Source organism: Cervus canadensis, chromosome X (assembly GCF_019320065.1).
Source record: "Cervus canadensis isolate Bull #8, Minnesota chromosome X, ASM1932006v1, whole genome shotgun sequence".
Lineage (NCBI taxonomy): Eukaryota > Metazoa > Chordata > Mammalia > Artiodactyla > Cervidae > Cervus > Cervus canadensis.
Genome location: NC_057419.1, coordinates 1,165,853 through 1,188,023, shown reverse-complemented (window position 1 = coordinate 1,188,023; position 22,171 = coordinate 1,165,853). Strand labels below are relative to the sequence as shown.

Below are 22,171 nucleotides of genomic sequence, written 5' to 3'. Positions count from 1 at the left end.
TGATCAGACCTATTTCAAGATGACTGCCGGAGCTAGCTGTGCTATTCTGCAGGTAATCTGTCCCCTGCCTCCACCTGTGCACTCCTGAAATTCCCATTTAAAAACTCTTGCCTCTGATCAGCAAGGGGGAGCTGGTACTTTGTTACATTAGTCCTCTGTCTCTCAGAACTGCTGGTTTCTTCAATAAAGCTGTCTTTAGTTTTACCCCACGTTTGTCTCTCAGTGTTAGATTCTTGAGTAACGAGCAGCTGAAACCTGAGTTCAGTAACAAGAGTAAACATTTCACTACAGAATATCCTTCTTTTTAAGCCTGTTTTCCCTTACTCCCTGCTCTGGGGAAATTTCACCCCAGGACCGTCCTAAGTACAGTAGCCCTTCCCTGTCTTACCTGAGCAGACCACAGAGGCCGTGTTGCCATGGGAACAGTCAGGAACACCCAGGGCAGTCACAGGGCATTGCCACAGGAAGGACTCAGCCCCTGAGCAGTGAAATCGGGCTTTCCAGAGTGGATCACTTCCTTCTGCTCCGTTTGGGGTGGAGATGGCAACGCCACAGCCGAGCTGACGACAGACAACATTGGCATTGGCCAGACTCCAGTGGGAGGCACAGAGAGCTCTCCATTGTCCAGAAATATTCATCTCCACCCGCCCCTCACACTGAGAGATGCCATTTTTCATAAGCCGGACATCTGTGTACACTGATAGAAAAAGACAGGATTTCAGCAAAATCTAATTTCTTTTTTAGCTTGAACAGAGTGTACATAGAGGATAAGTCCTGACATGCATCGCACCTGAACAGACAACCTGAGCAGCTCCACTGTGGTGACATGTGCCCCCTGGACAGGGCACTCTGGGGCAGACCCGGAGCTCAGGCTCCTCCCCCTCACATCTGAACTCTTCAGCATGGACCCAGTCATTGGACTCTCTGAAGAGCTCATGTCCCAGGACAGACACAGCCTTGCCACATCCCAGCTCTGCACAGATGACCTGGGCAGTGGGGAGTGTGAAGTTCCCATCAGACACTGGGGTCCAGGCTTCTCCAGAATACACTTCTACTCGCCCTGAGCAGGGTCCATCCCCTCCAGCCAGACGCACAAATCCTAAGAGAAACAAAGAACGACAAACTCAGTGAGTGTTCATGAACCTGGCTTAACAATTTGAAACAACATCTCACAGGCAATGGTGTGAAAGCTTTTTTTCCAACTGTGGAATAAGAAGGGATAAGAAGAGAGAGTTTGCCTGTCATTGTCAAACTGCATTTTCATGAGCAAGTTTCTGAAGAGCTATCCAGAAGGACTGAAGGATCAGTTCGGAATGGCTGAATACCAAGAATATATATTTTGGTTAGGAATGTTAATTCCTATCTGGGGACCTGGAAACTATAGTGCCCAAAGAAACTGCACAGTGGTAGACATTCAAACTTGGGTACAGAGCTGAACTGAGAGTTAAAAAGGTCCATGGGATTCAAGAGGTTAGAGGCCTAAGAGACAGAGAGGTTTAGAAGTTTAGAGGACCATCCTGAGATTTCTGAGGCTAAAATTCTAGCCAGTTTTCTCACAGAGCCAATATTCAAGTCACTGAGGATGGGGAAAATCACACAGGCTGGATCTAAGTGCAGGTATTATAATCTAATTGTGAAAGAAGTTGTCCACTGGTAAGTTTAGAAGTGACAAAAGCTCAGAGAGTCATAGGAAAGGGAGGGAATGGTCCAAGCCATCTTTCTTAAAAACCTAGGATTTATCAAGACACCTGGGAGAAAGTGAGGTCTCAGTGGAATTATGCAAGACAATTGAGTTAGTTGATTACTTCATACTAGACATGAGATTCTCAGCAAATGTGAAAGAGTAATAATAATTTAATGTATTCTAACCTTATCTATATGCTAACTGCATATGCTTTTCCTACTTGGATTTCTGAGATAAGAAGCCAGCAAGCTATAAAAAAGGAGAATGAGAGGAAGACAGCAGACAGCAAACAAGCCATATATACTTTAGAGATTTCTAAATTGCAAAAGCCTCAATAGAAATGAAACAGAGAAAGATTTGGGGAAAAAAGACTTGTTCAACAAGATTTTAACACTTTTTATCCCCTGGCTTGGCTTAAAACAGGAATCATGGTATTGTCAGGACCAGGACTGTTCATAGAGAAAGGGAACACTAAGATTATGGTAACTTTACTGGTATGTTACAGCTTTCATCTCAGCTCCATCACTAGGTCATTATTATTATTGTTTTTTTATTTTGAACTTTTTACTTTGTATTGGGTTTAGCCGATTAACAATGTTGTTATAGTTTCAGGTGAATAGCCAGGGACTCAGCCATACATATACATGTATCCATTTCCCCCCAAACTCCACTCCTCTCCTAATTATTTAGCTCAACTGAGTATCTTGATCTTCAACCCTCTCAACCCTCTAATCATCGCTGTTCCTTCAGGAAACCACACCCAGGTGCTGCCCCAGTGCAATGACTCCTTGTCTGAACCAGCAGGGTCTGCAGCCTCAGAGGAGAGCGCCCCCTACTGCTCAGGTGAGGGTCCCACAGGACAGAAGACCCTTTCCATTCCCCAGGTCACCGCCCCATTGTCCCACTTCTCTCTCCTCAGACAGCAGACAGCTCCGCCTGGTGGACGGGGGCGGTCCCTGCGCCGGGAGAGTGGAGATCCTTGAGCAGGGCTCCTGGGGCACCATCTGTGATGACGGCTGGGACCTGGACGATGCCCGCGTGGTGTGCAGGCAGCTGGGCTGTGGAGACGCCCTCAATGCCACGGGGTCTGCTCACTTCGGGGCAGGGTCAGGGCCCATCTGGCTGCATGACCTGAACTGCACAGGAAAGGAGTCCCACGTGTGGAGGTGCCCTTCCCGAGGCTGGGGGCGGCACTACTGCAGACACAAGGAGGACGCGGGGGTCATCTGCTCAGGTCAGCACTCCACACTGTCCACAGGCTAGAGGAAGGGTGGGGCCCAGGAGGACGGGAGTCTGAACCCTGGGGGAGAGATGCTGCAAAAACCTGGGAAGGAGGCTTCCCCCCATGGAGCCTGTGTTTCCAGCAGACATGAAGACCAGGTGCTTTCACTTCCTCCTGCAGCAGCTGAAATTCTGGTCCTTTCTTCTCAGTAGTGTTTCCTGGCAGAAGGTTTTCTCAGTTTTCCTTGAAATCGGGGCTCACTCTTCTGGTACATATGGTAGAGAAGTCTTAAAGCCAAGGTGCTAGTTTTTTTTTTGTTTTGTAACAAATTACCACATAGTTAATGGTTTAAAACAACATATTTCTTTCCTTACACTTCTGTAGCTTGAATGTCCAGCAGGAATCTCACTGGATGGGTTCAAGGTTTCAGTAGGGTCACATCACTTCTGAATCTCTGGGAAAGAATCTGTTTCTTGTCTTTTCAAGCTTCTAAAAACTGCCTGCCTGCCTTTGTTCATTACCCCCTTCTGTTCATCATCAGACCAGCAGTGCTCCACCTCTCTAACCGTTATACATATTCACATCTCCCTCTAGCAAAACGAGGAAGAGTATTCCATTGTAAAGGATAGTGAGTCTAAGAATGTGATTAGACTGTGCTCATCTGGTTAATCCACCATATTTCAGGTTAATCTCAAGGTCCTTACCTTAATCACATCTGTAAAGTCCCCTTTGCCAGATAAGGAAACAGACACAGGTCCATTTTCTATCTGCTTCCACATTGTCCACATCACATCCCTTTCATACACTCTTTTAGATGTTTTTTCAGGAAGCAGGAGTCAGCTCCCTCTCCCTGCAGGTGTCCACGCTGGTCTTCCTCCCAGTTCATGTACACTACATCATGATGGTAGAAATATTTAGAAAGACAGACACAGATGGACAAAGTCAGATAAAAAGGAGACAGGTTTCACTCCAGTTATCTAATGGATTTGCTTCCTCAGCTGGGTCACAGATGAAGTTCACAGTTTTGGGGAGAGAGGAAAACCCGGAGCACTGAGTGCAGTGCTCACTGTGTCCTGTCTTCTCCGTTTCCATCTTAGAGTTCCTGGCCCTCAGGATGGTGAGCGAGGACCAGGAGTGTGCTGGATGGCTGGAAGTTTTCTACAACGGGACCTGGGGCAGTGTCTGCCGCAGCCCCATGGATGAGGTCACCATGTCCATCATCTGCAGTCAGCTTGGCTGTGGGGACAGTGGAAGTCTCTACACTTCTGTTGGTCTCAGGGAAGGTTCTAGACCCCGGTGGGTAGATGGAATCCAGTGTCGGAAAACTGACACCTCTCTCTGGCAGTGTCCTTCTGATCCTTGGAAATACAGTTCATGCTCTCCAAGGGAGGAAGCCTACATCTCATGTGCAGGTGACTCATGTCTGTTTCTGTGTCTGTCCCAACCCTGTAGGGTGTTATTAGTGAGATTTGATCTTTTAAAATCTAAGTGATGTGTTTGAGTTTATAAAATGAAGTTTGGATGGAGCTAATTTAATCCACATGTTCCAAACTTGCTTTATTAAAAGTTTTTAATTGATCTAATTGACATAACATTATATTGCTTGTTGTGTACAACATAATGCTTATATATTTGTGTATATTGATAAATGATCACTACAGTAAGTCTAGTTATATCCATAACCATATATATAGTTAAATACTTTTCTTATATGATGAGGATGTTTAAGATGTATTTTCTCATCATCTTTCAAATAGACAGTATCGTATTCACTATAGTCACCATGCTGTATGTTATATCTCTTCGCCTATTAATATTATAACTGCATGTAAAGGTCTGAGAAATAGGAGAAGTATGAAAAGGTCTGAAAAAAAGGAGGAGCTCGAAAGGTGTGAAACATAGGAGGATCACGAAAAGGTGTGAAAAATACGTGGAGCATGTAAAGGTCTGAGAAAAACGAGGAGCATGAAAAGGTGTCAAAAATATGAGAAGCAGAAAACGTGAGAAAAATATGAAGAGCATGAAAAGGAGTAAAAAATATCAGGACCATGTAAAGGTGTGAAAAACATGAGGATAATGAAACTGAATCAAACACGTGTTTGTTCAGCGAGGTCAAGACTCCTGCCTAGTTGCGAGGGACAACTCGGGATTCTCCTCGAGGCTTGGCAGGGCAATTGGGACGCCTCTCCAGCTGCGGTGGGAGAACAAAGGTCCCTTTCCAAGTGCCACAGGAATCCTGGGACTCCTATCAAGTTTCACGAGGAGTCAGGCATCGTCTCCTTTGGAGGCACTGATCTCCGCGTCCCTCTGGAGTTTTCAAAGGATGTGAGGCCTCAGGTCGCGATGAGATTGGGAACTAGGTCTTTGTCTGTGGTCTCCACAGGGTATTCAGACATCCTTTCGTCTTGGGAGTTGCAAGAGGAGCCTGCATTCAAGTCACTGCAGGGATATCCTGCCTTATTTCGAGTCAGGGCATCGCGGTGTCCATTCCACTTGAGGCCGCAAACTCAGGGTCCCTCTCACATACATAGAGCTGAGAGAAGCCTCCTCTTGAGGTGCTTGTGGTAAGGTGGTATTCCTCTGGAGTCGAAGCCAGGGACTAACCTCTCATCTCGAGTTGATTTTTGGCCCACGGAGCTCTTTCGTGTTGCTACAGTGACCTCAGGATCCCTCTAGCCTTGAAACAGTGTTCTTGGGGTTTCTCTCGAGTGCCATCAAGGAAATCAAGGCTCCTTTCCTGTGTGATGTGCAACACGGCATTGTTCTGCACGCAGTGCAGGGGAATCGGGCCTCATTTCACCGCAGGTGGAAGTCTCATGGTTTTTCTCGAGTTGCGGCGGGAACCTGGGGTATATTCTCGAGTTACGACGGGGATGGCCCTTCCACACACGTGTTTGTTCAGTGACGTCAGGACTCCTGCCTAGTTGCGAGGGACAACTCGGGATTCTCTCGAGGCTTGGCAGGGCAATTGGGACGCCTCTCCAGCTGAGGCGGGAGACCAAGGGTCGCTTTCCACGTGCCACAGGAATCCTGGGACTCCTATCAAGTTTCACGAGGAGTCAGGCATCATCTCCTTTGGAGGCACTGATCTCCGCGTCCCTCTGGAGTTTTCAAAGGATGTGAGGCCTCCGGTCGCGATGAGGTGGGGAACTAGGTCTTTCTCTGTGGTCTCCACAGGGGATTCAGACATCCTTTCGTCTTGGGAGATGCAAGACGAGCCTGCATTCAAGTCACTGCAGGGATATCCGGCCTTATTTCGAGCCAGGGCATCGCGGTGTCCATTCCACTTGAGGCCGCAAACCTCAGGGTCCCTCTCACATACCTAGAGCTGAGAGAAGCCTCCTCTTGAGGTGCTTGTGGTAAGGTGGTATTCCTGTGGAGTCGAAGCCAGGGACTAACCTCTCATCTCGAGTTGATTTGTGGTCCACGGAGCTCTTTCGTGTTGCTACAGTGACCTCAGGGTCCCTCTAGCCTTGAAACAGTGTTCTTGGGTTTTCTCTGGAGTGCCATCAAGGAAATCAAGGCTCCTTTCATGTGTGATGTGCAACACGGAATTGCTCTGCACGCAGTGCAGGGGAATCGGGCCTCATCTCGCGGCGAGGGGGAAGTCTCATGGTTTTTCTCGAGTTGCGGCGGGAACCTGGGGTATATTCTCGAGTTACGACGGGGATGGCCCTTCCACCCACGTGTTTGTTCAGCGACGTCAGGACTCCTGCCTAGTTGCGAGGGACAACTCGGGATTCTCCTCGAGGCTTGGCAGGGCAATTGGGACGCCTCTCCAGCTGAGGCGGGAGACCAAGGGTCCCTTTCCACGTGCCACAGGAATCCTGGGACTCCTATCAAGTTTCACGAGGAGTCAGGCATCGTCTCCTTTGGAGGCACTGATCTCCCGTCCCTCTGGAGTTTTCAAAGCATGTGAGGCCTCCGGTCGCGATGAGGTGGGGAACTAGGTCTTTCTCTGTGGTCTCCACAGGGGATTCAGACATCCTTTCATCTTGGGAGATGCAAGACGAGCCTGCATTCAAGTCACTGCAGGGATATCCGGCCTTATTTCGAGTCAGGGCATCGCGGTGTCCATTCCACTTGAGGCCGCAAACTCAGGGTCCCTCTCACATACCTAGAGCTGAGAGAAGCCTCCTCTTGAGGTGCTTGTGGTAAGGTGGTATTCCTCTGGAGTCGAAGCCAGGGACTAACCTCTCATCTCGAGTTGATTCTTGGTCCACGGAGCTCTTTCGTGTTGCTACAGTGACCTCAGGATCCCTCTAGCCTTGAAACAGTGTTCTTGGGGTTTCTCTGGAGTGCCATCAAGGAAATCAAGGCTCCTTTCATGTGTGATGTGCAACACGGAATTGCTCTGCACGCAGTGCAGGGGAATCGGGCCTCATCTCGCGGCGAGGGGGAAGTCTCATGGTTTTTCTCGAGTTGCGGCGGGAACCTGGGGTATATTCTCGAGTTACGACGGGGATGGCCCTTCCACCCACGTGTTTGTTCAGCGACGGCAGGACTCCTGCCTAGTTGCGAGGGACAACTCGGTATACTCCTCGAGGCTTCGCAGGCAATTGGGACGCCTCTCCAGCTGAGGCGGGAGACCAAGGGTCCCTTTCCACGTGCCACAGGAATCCTGGGACTCCTATCAAGTTTCACGAGGAGTCAGGAATCGTCTCCTTTGGAGGCACTGATCTCCGCGTACCTCTGGAGTTTTCAAAGGATGTGAGGCCTCCGGTCGCGATGAGGTGGGGAACTAGGTCTTTCTCTGTGGTCTCCACAGGGGATTCAGACATCCTTTCGATCTTGGGAGATGCAAGACGAGCCTGCATTCAAGTCACTGCAGGGATATCCGGCCTTATTTCGAGTCAGGGCATCGCGGTGTCCATTCACTTGAGGCCGCAAACTCAGGGTCCCTCTCACATACCTAGAGCTGAGAGAAGCCTCCTCTTGAGGTGCTTGTGGTAAGGTGGTATTCCTCAGGAGTCGAAGCCAGGGACTAACCTCTCTTGTTGAGTTGATTGTTACCAGCAGATGCTTCTCTATATTTGTGCACCTCCATTATTTTCATATTCTCTACCTGCGGTATGTTTACATTCTATAAGTTATATCATACATTATTTCTCAATCTCTGAGTTATTTTACTCAATATTCTACCTTCCATGTTGCTGCAAATGTCATTATTCCATTCTTTTGATGGGGCAGCTCCTTCTTATGTCTTTTGAACAAATGGCACAGACCCCCACCCCCACACATGACACAGCTCTCCAGATAAGTGACCATCTCTGCACTCCCTCACAGAAAATCCAAGTCCTCTTCCTCATCTCCCATGGGAAGTGTGTCTTTAAAGCTCAGTCTGGAAAACGTTCTTCCCCCTACTTTCTGGCAACCTGGACCTTCTGGTCCCATCTCCAACTCCACAGAAGCGATCTCCCTCCCTCCTCACACACTTATCCCTTCCCCGCCCTCTCTGCTCCCCACTCTCAGAGATCTCAACAAATATAATTTCATATCAGCTTGAATTTATTTTATTTTCATTATTAGTGTATGCAGTTGCTATAATATTCAGCATCTGTACTTTTGGCCAGTCATCAGCGGCCAGACCCCCAAACATTTTTGAGGTGTCTAGCCATGGCCTGAAATCACTGGCTGTCCACTGGTCCAGCTGGAATGGGAGGGGTCTCCATGGTCTCTGGGACCTCCTCTGGTTCATACTGATTAGCTGAAATGGCTGGGGTTTCCATGGTCTCGGGGACCTACTCTGGTTCCTTCTGATTAACTGGAATGGCAGGGGTCTCCATGGTCTCTGTGACCTCCTCTGGTTCCTTCTGATTACCAGAAATGGCAGGGGTCTCCATGGTCTCTGGGACCTCCTCTGGTTCCTTCTGATGCAGCTGTTCATTCGCCTTGGAACTCTGGCTACAGAGCTTTCAGCATCTGATTTTCTTAAGGTTATTTTGTTGCGAGTTTTCAGAGAAGTTTTCTTTGGCAGCTTTGTCATAATGGGATTATTCACCCTCATGGTACCCTGGCCACCTGGAGAAAACTAGACAGGGAGCAAGAATGGCACTGGTTTAGGGAAGAGTGTGAAGACAGGCGGGAACGATGGCTTCCAGAAAAGGGGTTTGGGCAGAGAAGGGTTATGTGCCAGGAGAGGGCAGGGGAGGGTGCCTTCTCGGGTGGGACCAATGGGCAAGAGGAGTTTGGCTGGGTTTAGTTCACCTACACATATTTTCTGCACCTCAATTGATAGGAGGTCTTCATCTTCTCCTGGGTAATAGAAGGTGGGTGTTCCATAACTACTCTGGAGCCTTGCGGCTTCCCAGTCACCTCAGAAATGTGGAGGACACACAGTGTTCTGCTCAGGACCCCTGAGCACCCCTATTTATACCCGTTCCCATGGAGTCTCACCCTCATGCTTTATGAGGTCAGCAAGGCTCTTCCCTAGCCAATGGTGGCCCTGGATTAGCTTTGACATCACAAAGCCCCATCCTGACATGTCTAACGGAGGATGGGGAGCAACTCAGATGATTTGCTGGGAGAAATGAGGCATTAGTAATGCCCTCAAAAGGCATTCAACTCACCTGCCACCCTCACCTCTATGTCAGCTTTGATGGGTCACACAGCAGGCAGAGTGCATCTCCTCCAAACCTTTCCCCACAGCCACAATCCTCGGGCATTCATTCTGTTCTCTCTCAGCTTTCACCATTATCTAGCTTTTCATATCTTGACTAAACTCCCTCCATGACAACCAGGTTGTGTTTAAGTGTCTGTGGAGTGAGAATCATTGCTCGTTGGTCCTGCAATGTGGTCATAATGCACCTTGAAGCCCATTGAATTCCGGGCCAGGCGACAGAAACCTTTTCATCCCACCTCCTTATCTCAGTGTTCCCGGAGCTCCCCTCCGTTTTCTGGTCTCCATTTGGCAACACTTGTCTTCAGACTGTGAGAATGCAGTGACTACACTTGCCGTTTCTGCACAAGGAGATGTCTCGTTTCCAGGATAGGACTCAGGGTCATCTCACGAGGAGTACTACCCAGGCTTGGGTTTGAACAGCTTGATGGGGAACGGATAGAGAAATGCATGTTTCAGGTTGTGCTTGGGGATCCCATGCAGGAAATGCCCACCTGAGGCTGATTAGTATACCCGCAACGGGTGGAGCTTGCCCAGAAATGTGTGAGCCTTGTCTGCAAAGGTCTTCTCGACACGAGCCCTCACAAATCTCTTTCCCATCTTGTTTTCTTGCTGGAAGCTCCCTTGAAACTTACCTCACAGCCAAAACCAAGGTGGAATTCATTTCCATGAGCAGCTGACACAAGCTTCCAGGTTCTTCGACGAAACACTGAGTCATCCTGTCCTGAGCATCTAGTGCCCATGTCTCTCATTTAGCTGGTTGGCTCTGGAGGAAAGGGGAATGGTTTGTGTGCTACACCTCAGTCCTTATTTTTCCAATTGAGTCGTAGGGTCAACCAGCCTGAGGTGCACCCCTTGGGACAGTTTGTTGGCTTAGTGGGTCTTCCTGGGTTTCCTGTGAAGTGTTCACATCCTGTTGTGCATTTGTTGCTTACTCACCGATGGTCCATCACACTGCTGAACATTTAAGAGGTAGAAAACCCACGCCTTAAACAAACACAAAAGATGATCTTAGAATTTTTAGAATGTCTTAAAACCTGATAGGAAAATGGGCAAGAGGCATGAGCCAACACTTTATAAGAAAGATATATCAATGGCCTTTAAATTTATGAAGACATGTTTAAAGACATGAGCAGCCAATACACAAGAAGAGTATGGAACTAGCCCCGAACCACGTTAAGAACATATTAAATATAATGAAGATCAGAAATATCATACTGAAATGCCCTTGAGAATTGAAACACAGGCCGAGGTGGCATAGATTTTATTAATTGCAGACAGAGACATTAGGATATTTGGAATAAATGTGTTTTGTGTGTTCTAAAAATAAGGAGAGTCATGGATATGTTAAAATAGACACCATTTGACCTTACAGATATGAAAAACATAGTGTCAGATGAAGCCGATTTTAAGGTTTCCTGATGTCTCAGATAGTCAAAAAAAAAAAAAAAAAAAAACACCTACCTGCAATATGGGAGAGCAGGATTCAATCCCTGGGTTGTGAAGATCCCAAGGAGGGGGGAATGGCAGTCTGCTCCAGTATGCTTGCCTGGAGAATCACCATGGACAGGGGACCCTGGCAGGCTACAGTCTATCCTGTCACAAAGAGTTGGACATGGCTGAACAACGAAGGAGAGCACAGCGCAGTACATTGAATGTTTGTGAAAGAAATTCAGGTAGGGAGGAAAGAGGGAGAAAGGGAAACAAGGGAAATGAAAGGAAGGAAAGAAAATCCTCCGTTGCTGGTGAGAACAGAGCAAACAGAGATGTCCCCCAGCAGGACAGCACCACACATGTCCTTCTGAGCACTCTCAGTCGGTTTGTAACAACCATCTCCAACTTTGTTCCCACTCCTTCAACCAAACTCATGTGCGGGGTTTACCACTAACAGTCTAATAGTCATCATGGTTTCTCCTCATTCCAATCCTGATTCACCCAGAATGAAGAAGACAGGTGTGCCACAATGTTCATCACAGCACTTTGTACAATAACGAGGGCATGGAAGCAACCTAGATGTCCATCAGCAGACAAATGGGTAACAAAGCTGTGGCAAATAGACACAGTGGAATATTGCTCAACCATTAAAAAGAACACATGTGAATCCATTCTAATGAGGAGGATGAAACTGGAGCCTATTATACAGAGGGAAGTAAGTCAGAAAGAAAAACACCAAGACACAATACTAAGGCATATATATTGAATTTAGGACGATGGAGATGATATCCCTATATGGGAGACAGCAAAAGAGACACAGATTTACAGAACAGTTTTTTGGACTCTGTGGGAAATGGCTAGGGTGGGATGATCTGAGAGAAGAGCATTGAAACATGTATATTATCATATGTGAAAGGCATAGCCAGTCCATGTTTGAAGCATAAGACAGGGTGCCCAGGACTGGTTCAGTGGGCTGACCCAGAGGGATTGGATTGGGAAGAAGATGTGATGGGGAATCAGGATGCGGAATACATGTACTCCCATGGCTGATTCATGTCAATGCATGGCAAAACCACCACAATATTGTAAAGTAAATACCAACCAATTAAAAGAAATAAAATAAAATATAATCCTTTGATAAAAAGGGCCTAATAAGTATTGACTTTCTGACCTCCAGAAAGACTCTTCTTATTCTTCCTTGCTTCCCTCCTTCCTCCCCCATCTTTCTTTCCTTTTCTTTCTGATTATACAACTGTTAAAGCTTGCTTTCCATTTATAGTTATGACAAAGTCCTGGCTCTATTCCCCATGTTGTACAATGCATCCCTGAGCTCATCTTCCACATAACTATCACTGCGTGCCTCCCACTCCCCCACCTCTGTTTTGCCCCGCCCTCCCCCCTCCCCGCTGGTTACCAGCAGATGCTTCTCTATATTTGTGCACACCCATTATTATCATATTCTCTACTTTGCGGTATGTTTACATTCTATAAGAGATATCATACAGTTTTTGTCAATCTCTGTCTGAGGTATTTTACTCAATATTCTACCTTCCATGTTGCTGCAAATGTCAATATTCCATTCTTTTGATGGGTCAGCTCCTTTGTATGCATTTAGAACAATTGGCACTGCCCCCCACACAAGACACAGCTCCCTAGCTAAGTGTCCATGTCCGCACTCACACAGAGAAACTCCAAGTCCTCCTCCTCTTCTCCAATGGGAAGTGTGTCTTTGAAGCTCAGTCTGGAACCAGGTCTTCCCCCTACTTTCTGGCAACCTGGACCTTCTGGTCCCATCTCCAACTCCACAGAAGCCATCTCCCTCCATCATCATACACTTATCCATTCCCTGCCCTCTCTGCCCCCCACTATCAGAGAACTCAGAGACAAATATAATTTCACATCAGCTTGAATTTACTTCATTTTCGTTATTAGTGTATGCAGTTGCTATAATATTCAGCATCTGTACTTTTGGCCAGTACTCAGCGGCCAGACCCCCAAGCATTTCTGAGGTGTCAAGCCATGCCCTGAAATCACTGGCTTTTCACTGGTCCAGCTGGAATGCCAGGATTCTCCATAGTCTCTGGGACCTCCTCTGGTTCGTTCTGAATAGCTGGAATGGCAGGGGTCTCCATGATGTCTGGCACTCCTTTGGTTCCTTCTTATTCAGCTGTTCATTCTCTTTGGTACTCTGGCTACAGAGTTTGAGCGTCTGATTTTCTTAATGTTTTTTTGTGGTGGGAATTTTCAGAGAAGTTTTCTTGTGCAGCTTTATCGGAATGGGATTATTCATCCTAAAGGTTACCCAGGCCACATGGAAAAAACAAGACAGGGAGCAGAATGGCACTGGTTAAGGACGAGTGTGAAGACAGATGGGAACGATGGCTTCAGGAGAAGGGGTGTGGGCAGAGAAGGGTTATGTGCCAGGCAAGGACAGGGGAGGGTGTCTTCTTGTGTGGGGTTGATGGGCAAGAGGAGTTTGGCTGGATTCAGTTCACCTTGACATTTTTTTCTGGACCTCAATTAATAGGAGACCTTCATCTTCTCCTTGGTAACAGGAGGTGGGTGTTCCATAACCACTCTGGAGCCTTGTGGCTTCCCAGTCACCTCAGTCATTTGGAGGACTCACAGTAGTCTGCCCCTATATATACCCATCCTCATGGAGCCTCACCCTCATGCTTTATAAGGTCAGCAAGTCTCTTCCCCAGACAATGGTGGGCCTGGGTGAGCTTTGACATCACAAAGCCCCATCCTGACATGTCTAGCGGAGGATGAGGAACAATTCAGATGATTTGCTGGGAGAAATGTGGCATTAGTAATGCCCTCAAAATCCTCCAAACTCACTTGCCACACTCACCTCTATGTCAACTCTGATGGGACACACAGCAGGCAGAGTGCATCTCCTCCAAACCTTGCCCCACAGCCACACTCCTTGGGCACTCATTCTGTTCTCTCTCAGCTTTCACCATTATCTAGCTATTCATATCTTGCCTAAACTCCCTCCATGACAACTAGTTTGTGTTTAAGGGTCTGTGAACGTGAGATTCATTGCTCGTTCGTCCTGCAATGTGGTCTTAATGCGCCTTGAAGCCCATTGAATTGTGGGCCAGCCCACAGAAATCTTTCCACCCCGACTTCTTGTTTCAGTGATCCCAGAGCTCCCGTCCATTTTCTGCTCTCCAGTCAGAAACCCTTGTCTTCAGGCTGTGAGAATGCAGTGAATACACTTGCCCTTGCTCCACAGGGAGCTGTCTCCTTTTAAGTCTAGGACTCAGGGTCACCTCACGAGGAGTACTACCAAGGCTTCTGTTTGAACAAGGTGATGGTGAAGAGGCAGAGAAATGCATGTTTCAGGTTTTGCTTGGGGATCCCATGCAGGAAAAGCCCACCTGCAGCTGATTAGTATTCCCAGTAAGGGGTGGAGCTTGCCCAGAGCTGTGTGAGCCTTTTTAAAAGGTCTTCTCAACACGTGCTCTCACAAAACTCTTTGTTCATCTTGTTTTCTTGCTGGAAGCTCCCTTGGAGCTTACCTCATAGCCAAAACCAAGGTGGACTTCATTTCCATGAGCAGTGCCACAAGCTTCCAGCATCTTGGATGAAACACTGAGTCATCCTGTCCTGTGCATCTAGTTCCCATTGTCTCTCATTGAGCTGGTTGGCTCTGGAGGAAAGGGCAATGGATTGTGTTCTCCACCTCAGTCCACGTTTTTCCAATGACTCGTGGAGTCAACCAGCCTGAGGTGCACCCCTGGGGACAGTTGTTGGCTTACTGTGTCTTCCTGGGTTTCCTGTGAAGTGTTCACATCCTGTTGTTCATTTGTTGCTTACTCACCCAGGGTCCTTCACACTGCTGAACATTTAATGTGGTAGAAAAAGCACGCCATAAACAAACCCAAAAGATGACTTTTAGAATTGTTAGAAGATCTTAAAACCTGATAGAAAAATGGGGAAGAGGCACGAGCCAACACTTTATAAGAAAGATGTATCACTGGCTTTTAAAGTTATGAAGACATGTTTAAAGACATGAAAAGCCAATACACAGGAAGAGTATGGAACTACCCTGAACCACGTTAGGAACATATTAAATCTAATGAAGGTAAGGCAAATCATACTAAAATTCCCTTGAGAACTGAAACTCAGGCAGAAGTGGCATAGATTTTAGTAATTGCAAACAGAGACATTAGGATACTTGGAATAAATGTGTTTTGTGTGTTCTAAAAATAAGGAGAGTCACTGAAATCCTAAAATAGACCCCATTTGATCTTACAAATATGAAAAACATAGTGTCAGATGAAGCCCATATTAAGGGTTTCCTGATGGCTCAGATAGTAAAAAACAAACAAACAAACAAATAAACCCACCTGCAACATGGCATACCAGGATTCAATTCCTGGGTTGGGAAGATCCCCTGGAGGGGCCAATGGCAGCCTGCTCCAGTATGCTTGCCTGAGGAATCCCCATGGACAGAGGAGCCTGGCAGGCTACAGTCCAACGGGTCACAAAGAGTTGGACATGGCTGAACAACGAAGCAGAGCACAGTGCATCACATTGAATGTTTGTGAAAGAAATTCAGGTAGGGAGGAAAGAGTGAGAAAGGGAAACAAGGGAAATGAAAGGAAGGAAAGAAAATCCTCGTTTGCTGGTGAGAACAGAGCAACCAGAGTTGTCCCCCAGCAGGACAGCACCACACATGTCCATCTGAGCACTCTCAGCCGGTTTGAAACAACCATCTCCAACTTTGGTCCCACTCCTTCAACCAAACTCATGTGCAGCGTTTACCACTATCAGGCTAATAGTCATCATGGTTTCTTCTCATTCAAGTCGTGATTCACCCATAAGTGAAAAAGACACGTGTGTCCCAGTGTTCATCACAGCACTGTTTACAATAACCAGGGCATGGAAGCAACCTAGATGTCCATCAGCAGACAATTGGTTACGAAGGCTGTGGTACCTAGACAGAGTGGAATATTGCTCAGCCATTTAAAAGAACACATGTGAATCCATTCTAATGAGGTGGATGAAACTGGAGCCTATAATACAGAGCGAAGTAAGTCAGAAAGAAAAACACCAGTACACTATACTAAGACATATATATTGAATTTAGGAAGATGGAGATGATAACCCTATATGGGAGACAGCACAAGAGACACAGATTTAGAGAACAGTCTTTTGGACTCTGTGGGAGACGGCGAGGGTGGGATGATCTGAGACAAGAGCTTTGAAAATTGTATATTATCATATGTGAAAGGGATAGCCAGTCCATGTTAAATGCATAAGACAGGGTGCCCAGGACTGGTTCACTGGGTTGACCCAGAGGGATTGGATTGGGAGGAAGATGTGAGGGGGAATCAGGGTGGGGAATAAATGTACTCCCATGGCTGATTCATGTCAATGTATGGCAAATACCACCACAATATTGTAAAGTAAATACCCACCAATTAAAATAAACAAAATAAAATAAAATAGAATCCGTTGATAAAAAGGGCCTAATCAGTATTGACTATTTGACCTCCAAAAACGCCCTTCTTTTCCTTCCTTTCTTCCCTCCTTCCTCCCCCTCTTGCTTCCCTTTTCTTTCTGATTATACATCTGTTAAAGCTTGCTTTCCATTTATAGTTATGACAAAGTCCTGGCTCTATTCCCCACATTGTAAAATGTATCCCTGAGCTCATTTTCCACCTAACTCTCACTGTGTGCTTCCCATTCCCCCAATTCTGTATTGCCCCGCCCTTTTCCCCTCCTCGATGATAACCAGTAGATGCTTCTCTATATTTGTGCACCTCCATTATTTTCATATTCTCTACTTTGCGGTACGTTTCTATTCTATAAGTGATATCACACAGTATTTGTCAATCTCAGTCTGAGATATTTTACTCAATATTCTACTGTCTATGTTGGTACAAATGTCAATATTCCATTCTTTTGATGGGGCAGCTCCTTTGTATGACTTTTGAACGAATGACACTGCCCCAGTGCACATGTCACAGCTCCCCAGCTAAGTGTCCATCTCTCTACTCACACAGAGAAATTCCAAGTCCTCTTCCTCTTCCGCCATGGGATATGTGTCTTTGAAGTGTAGTCTGGAACCAGTTCTTCCCCCCACTTTCTGGCAACCTGGACCTTCTGGTCCCATCTCCATCTCCACAGAAGCCATCTCCCTCCCTTCTCACACAGTTATCACTTGCCTGCCATCTCAGCCCCCCACTATCAGAGAACTCAGAGACAAATATAGTTTCACATCAGGTATATTTTATTTTATTTTATTTATTAGTGTATGCAGTTGCTATATGTTTCAGCATCTGTACTTTGGCCAGTACTCAGCGACCAGACGTCCAAGCATTTCTGAGGCTTCTAGACGTACCCCGAATTCACTGGCTGTCCACTGGTCCAGCTGGAATGGCAGGGTTCACCATTGTCTCTGGGACCTCCAATGGTTCCTTCTGATTAGCTGCAATGGCAGGGGTCTCCATGGTGTCTGGGACCTCCTCTGGTTCCTTCTGATTACCTGGAATGTCAGGGGTCTCCATGGTCTCTGGGACCTCCTTTGGTTCTTTCTGATTCAGCTGTTCATTTGCTTTTGCAACTCTGGTTACAGTGCTTTGAGCATCGGATTTTCTAAAGGTTTTTTGTGGTGGGAGTTTTCAGAGAAGTTTTTTTTGGGCAGCTTTGCCAGAATGCTATTATTCACCCTCATGGTGACCATGGCCACCTGGAGAAAACAAGACAGGGAGCAAGATGGCACTGGTTTAGGGAAGAGTGTGAAGACAGGTGGGAACGATGGCTTCAGGAGAAGGGGTGTGGGCAGAGAAGGGTTATGTGCCAGGCAAGGACAGGGGATGGTGTCTTCTGTTGTGGGGTTGATGGGCAAGTGGAGTTTGGCTGGGTTCAGTTCACCTTGACATTTTTTTCTGGACCTCAATTGATAGGAAGTCTTCATCTTCTCCTGAGTAACAGGAGGTGGGTGTTCCATAACTACTCTGGAGCCTTGTGGCTTCCCAGTCACCTCAGTCATTTGGAGAACTCACAGTGGTCTGCTCAGAGCCCCTGAGCACCCCTATATATACCCGTCCCCATGGAGCCTCTCCCTCATGCTTTGTGAGGTCAGCAAGTCTCTTCCCAAGCCAATGGTGGCCCTGGGTGTACTTTGACATCACAAAGCCCCATCCTGACATGTCTAGCGGAGGATGGGGAGCAATTCACATGACTTGAAGGGAGAAATGAGGCATTAGTAATGCCCTCAAGAGGCCTCCAAACTCACCTGCCACGCTCACCTCTATGTCAACTCTGATGGGTCACACAGCAGGCAGAGTGCATCTCCTCCAAACCTTGCCCCACAGCCACGTTCCTCTGGCATTCATTCTGTTCTATCTCAGTTTTCACCATTATCTAGCTCTTCATATCTTGCCTAAACTCCCTCCATGACAACTATGTTGTGTTTAAGTGTTGTGGAAGCAAGAGTCATTGCTCGTTCGTCCTGCAATGTGGTCTTAATGCACCTTGAAGCCCATTGAATTCTGGGCCAGCCGACAGAAAACTTTCCACACCATCCTCTTGTCTCAGTGATCCCGGACCTCACCTCCGTTTTCTGGTCTCCAGTCAGAAACACTTGTCTTCATGCTGTGAGAATGCAGTGAATACACTTGCCCTTGCTCAACACGGAGCTGTCTCCTTTCCAGTCTAGGACTCAGGGTCACCTCATGAGGAGTACTTCCCAGGCTTGGGTATGAACAGAGTGATGGGGAAGGGGCACAGAAATGCATGTTCCAGGTTGTGCTTGGGGATCACATGCAGGCAATGCCCACCTGCGGCTGATTAGTATTCCCTGCAAGGGGTGGAGCTTGCCCAGAGCTGTGTGAGCCTTGTGTGCAAAGGTCTTCTCAACACGTGCCCTCACAAATCTCTTTTCTCATCTTGTTTTCTTGCTGGAAGCTCCCTTGGAGCTTACCTCATAGCCAAAACCAAGGTGGAATTCATTTCCATGAGTAGCTGCCACAAGCTTCCAGCTTCTTGGACGAAACACTGAGTCATCCTATCCTGTGCATCTAGTTCCCATTGTCTCTCATTGAGCTGGTTGGCTCTGGAGGAAAGGGGAATGGATTGTGTGCTCCACCTCAGTCCTCATTTTTCCAATTGGCTCGTAGGGTCAACCAGCCTGAGGTGCACCCCTGGGGACAGTTTGTTGCCTTAGTGTGTCTTTCTTGGTTTCCTGTGAAGTGTTCACATCCTGTTGTCCATTTGTTGCTTACTCACCCAGGCTTCATCACACTGCTGAACATTTTAAGACGTAGAAAAAGCATGCCGTAAACAAACCCAAAATATGACTTTTAGAGCTGTTAGAAGATCTTAAAACCTGATAGAAAAATGGGCAAAAGGCACGAGCCAACACTTTATAAGAAAGATGTATCACTGGCATTTAAATTTATGAAGACATGTTTAAAGACATAAGCAGCCAATTCACAAGAAGAGTATGGAACTAGCCCCGAACCACGTTAAGAACATATTAAATCTAACGAAGATAAGACAAATCATAGTAAAATTCCCTTAAGAAGTGAAATTCAGGCAGAATTGACATAGATTTTCGACATTGCAGAGAGACATTAGGATATTTGGAATAAATTTGTTTCGTGTGTTCTAAAAATAAGGAGAGTCATGGAAATCCTAAAATAGACCCCATTTTATCTTACCGATATGAAAAACATATTGTCAGATGAAGCCCATGTTAAGGGTTTCCTGATGGCTCAGATAGGAAAAAACAAAACAAAACAAAACAAAACAAAAGAAACACCTGCAACATGGCAGAACAGGATTCAAACCCTGGGTGGGAAGATACCCTGGAGGGGGGAATGGCAGCCTGCTCCAGTATGCTTGCCTGGAGAATCCCCATGGACAGAGGAGCCTGGCAGGCTACACTCCATAGGGTCACAAAGAGTTGGACATGGCTGAACAATGAAGAACAGCATAGCGCAGCATATTGAATATTTGTGAAAGAAATTCAGGTAGGGAGGAAAGAGTGAGAAAGGGAAACAAGGGAAATGAAAGGAAGGAAAGAGAATCCTCTGTTGATGGTGAGAACAGAGCAACCAGAAATGTCCCCCAGCAGGACAGCACCACACATGTCCATCTGAGCACTCTCAGCCAGTTTGAAACAACCATCTCCAACTTTGGTCCCATTCCTTCAACCAAACTCATGTGCAGGGTTTACCACTAACAGGCTAATAGTCATCATGGTTTCTCCTCATTCAAATCCTGATTCACCCAGAAGTGAAAAAGACACGTGTGTCCCAATGTTCACCACAGCACTGTTTACAATATCCAGGGCATGGAAGCAACCTAGATGTCCATCAGCAGACAAATGGGTAAGAAACCTGTAGTACATAGACACAGTGGAATATTGCTCAGCCATTAAAAGAACACATGTGAACCCATTTTAATGAGGTGGATGAAACTGGTGCCTATTTTACAGAGCGAAGTAAGTCAGAAAGAGAAACACCAATACACAATACTAAGTCATATATATTGAATTTAGGAAGATGGAGATGATAACCCTATATGGGAGACAGCAAAAGAGACACAGATTTATACAGCTGTCTTTTGGACTCTGTGGGAGACGGCGAGGGTTAGATGATCTGTGAGAATAGCATTGAAACATGTATATTATCATATGTGAAAGGGATCGCCAGTCCCTGTTGGATTCATAAGACACGATGCCCATTACTGTTTCACTGGGCCAACCCAGAGGGCTTGGATTGGGAGGAAGATGTGGGAGGGAATCAGGATGGTGAATACATGTACTCCCATGGCTGATTCATGTCAATGTATGGCGAAAACTACCAAAATATTGTAAAGTAAATACTCACCAATTAAAATAAATGAAATAAAATAAAATAGAATCCTTGGATAAATAGGGCCAAATCACTGTTGACTTTTTGACCTCCAAAAAACGGCCTTCTTTTCCTTCCTTTCTTCCCTCCTTCCTCCCCCCTCTTTCTTTCCTTCTCTTTCTGATTATACAAGGACTAAAGCTTGCTTTCCATTTATAGTTATGACAAAGTCCTGGCTCTATTCCCCATTTTGTACAATGCATCCCTGAGCTCTATTCCACCTGACTATCACTGCATGCCTCCCACTCCCCCACTTCTGTATTGCCCCACCCTCTTCCCCTCCCTGCAGGTAACAGGTAGATGCTTCTCTATATTTGTGCACCTCCATTATTATCATATTCTCTACTTTGCGGTATGTTTACATTCTGTAAGTGATATCATACAGTATTTGTCAATCTCTGTCTGAGATATTTTACTAAATATTCTACATTCCATGTTGCTGCAAATGTCAATATTCTATTCTTTTGATTGGGCAGCTCCTTTGTATGCCTTTAGAACGAATGGCACTGCCCCCTGCACACGACACAGCTCCTCAGCTAAGTGTCCATCTCTGCACTCACACACAGAAACTCCAAGTCCTCTTCCTCTTCTCCCATTGGAAGTGTGTCTTTGAAGCTCAATCTGGAACCAGTTCTTCCCCCTACTTTCTGGCAACCTGGACATTTGGTCCCATCTCCAACTCCACAGAAGCCATCTCCCTCCCTCCTCACACACTTATCACTTCCCTGTCCTCTCTGCCCCCCACTATCAGAGAACTCAGACACAAACATAATTTCACATCAGCTTGAATTTATTTTATTTTCGTTATTAGTCTATGCAGTTGCTACAATATTCAGCATCTGAACTTTTGGCCAGTACTCAGCGGCCAGACCCCCAAGCATTTCTGATGTGTCTAGACATGCCCGGAAGTCACTGGCTTTCCACTGGTCCAGCTGGAATGCCAGGGTTCTCCATAGTCTCTGGGACCTCCTCTGGTTCGTTATGATTAGCTGGAATGGCAGGGGTCTCCATGGTTTCTTGGAACTCCTCTGTTTCCTTCTGATTACCTGGAATGGCAGGGGTCTCCATGTTCTCTGGGACCTCATTTGGTTCCTTCTGATTCAGCTCTTCATTCGTCTTGGAACTCTGGCTACAGATCTTTGAGCATCTGATTTTCTTAAGGTTTTTTGTGGTGGGAGTTTTCAGAGAAGTTTTCTTGGGCAGCTTTGCCAGAATGGGATTATTCACCTTCACGGTTACCCTGGCCACCTGGAGAAAACAGGACAGGGAGCAAGAATGGCACTGGTTTAGGGAAGAGTGTGAAGACAGGTGGGAACGATGGCTTCAGGAGAATG

At 46.6% G+C, this 22,171-nt stretch overlaps 1 protein-coding gene across 1 annotated transcript; it reads left to right on the top strand.

Moving 5' to 3' along the window:
- The first annotated feature begins 2,328 nt into the window (after positions 1 to 2,328).
- On the top strand, positions 2,329 to 21,137 carry LOC122434685 (antigen WC1.1-like). Its single transcript, XM_043458320.1, has 4 exons — positions 2,329 to 2,527; positions 2,604 to 2,918; positions 4,004 to 4,318; positions 21,127 to 21,137. The coding sequence occupies exons 1-4, from the start codon at positions 2,329 to 2,331 to the stop codon at positions 21,135 to 21,137; spliced, it is 840 nt and encodes a 279-aa protein (XP_043314255.1).
- The last annotated feature ends 1,034 nt before the right edge of the window (positions 21,138 to 22,171 follow it).

Coding starts and splice junctions, on each gene's coding strand:
- LOC122434685 (XM_043458320.1), top strand. CDS start 2,329: ATGTATCCATTTCCCCCCAAACTCCACTCCTCTCCTAATTATTTAGCT. Junction 2,528..2,603: donor GAGCGCCCCCTACTGCTCAG/GTGAGGGTCCCA, acceptor CTCTCTCCTCAG/ACAGCAGACAGCTCCGCCTG. Junction 2,919..4,003: donor CGCGGGGGTCATCTGCTCAG/GTCAGCACTCCA, acceptor TTTCCATCTTAG/AGTTCCTGGCCCTCAGGATG.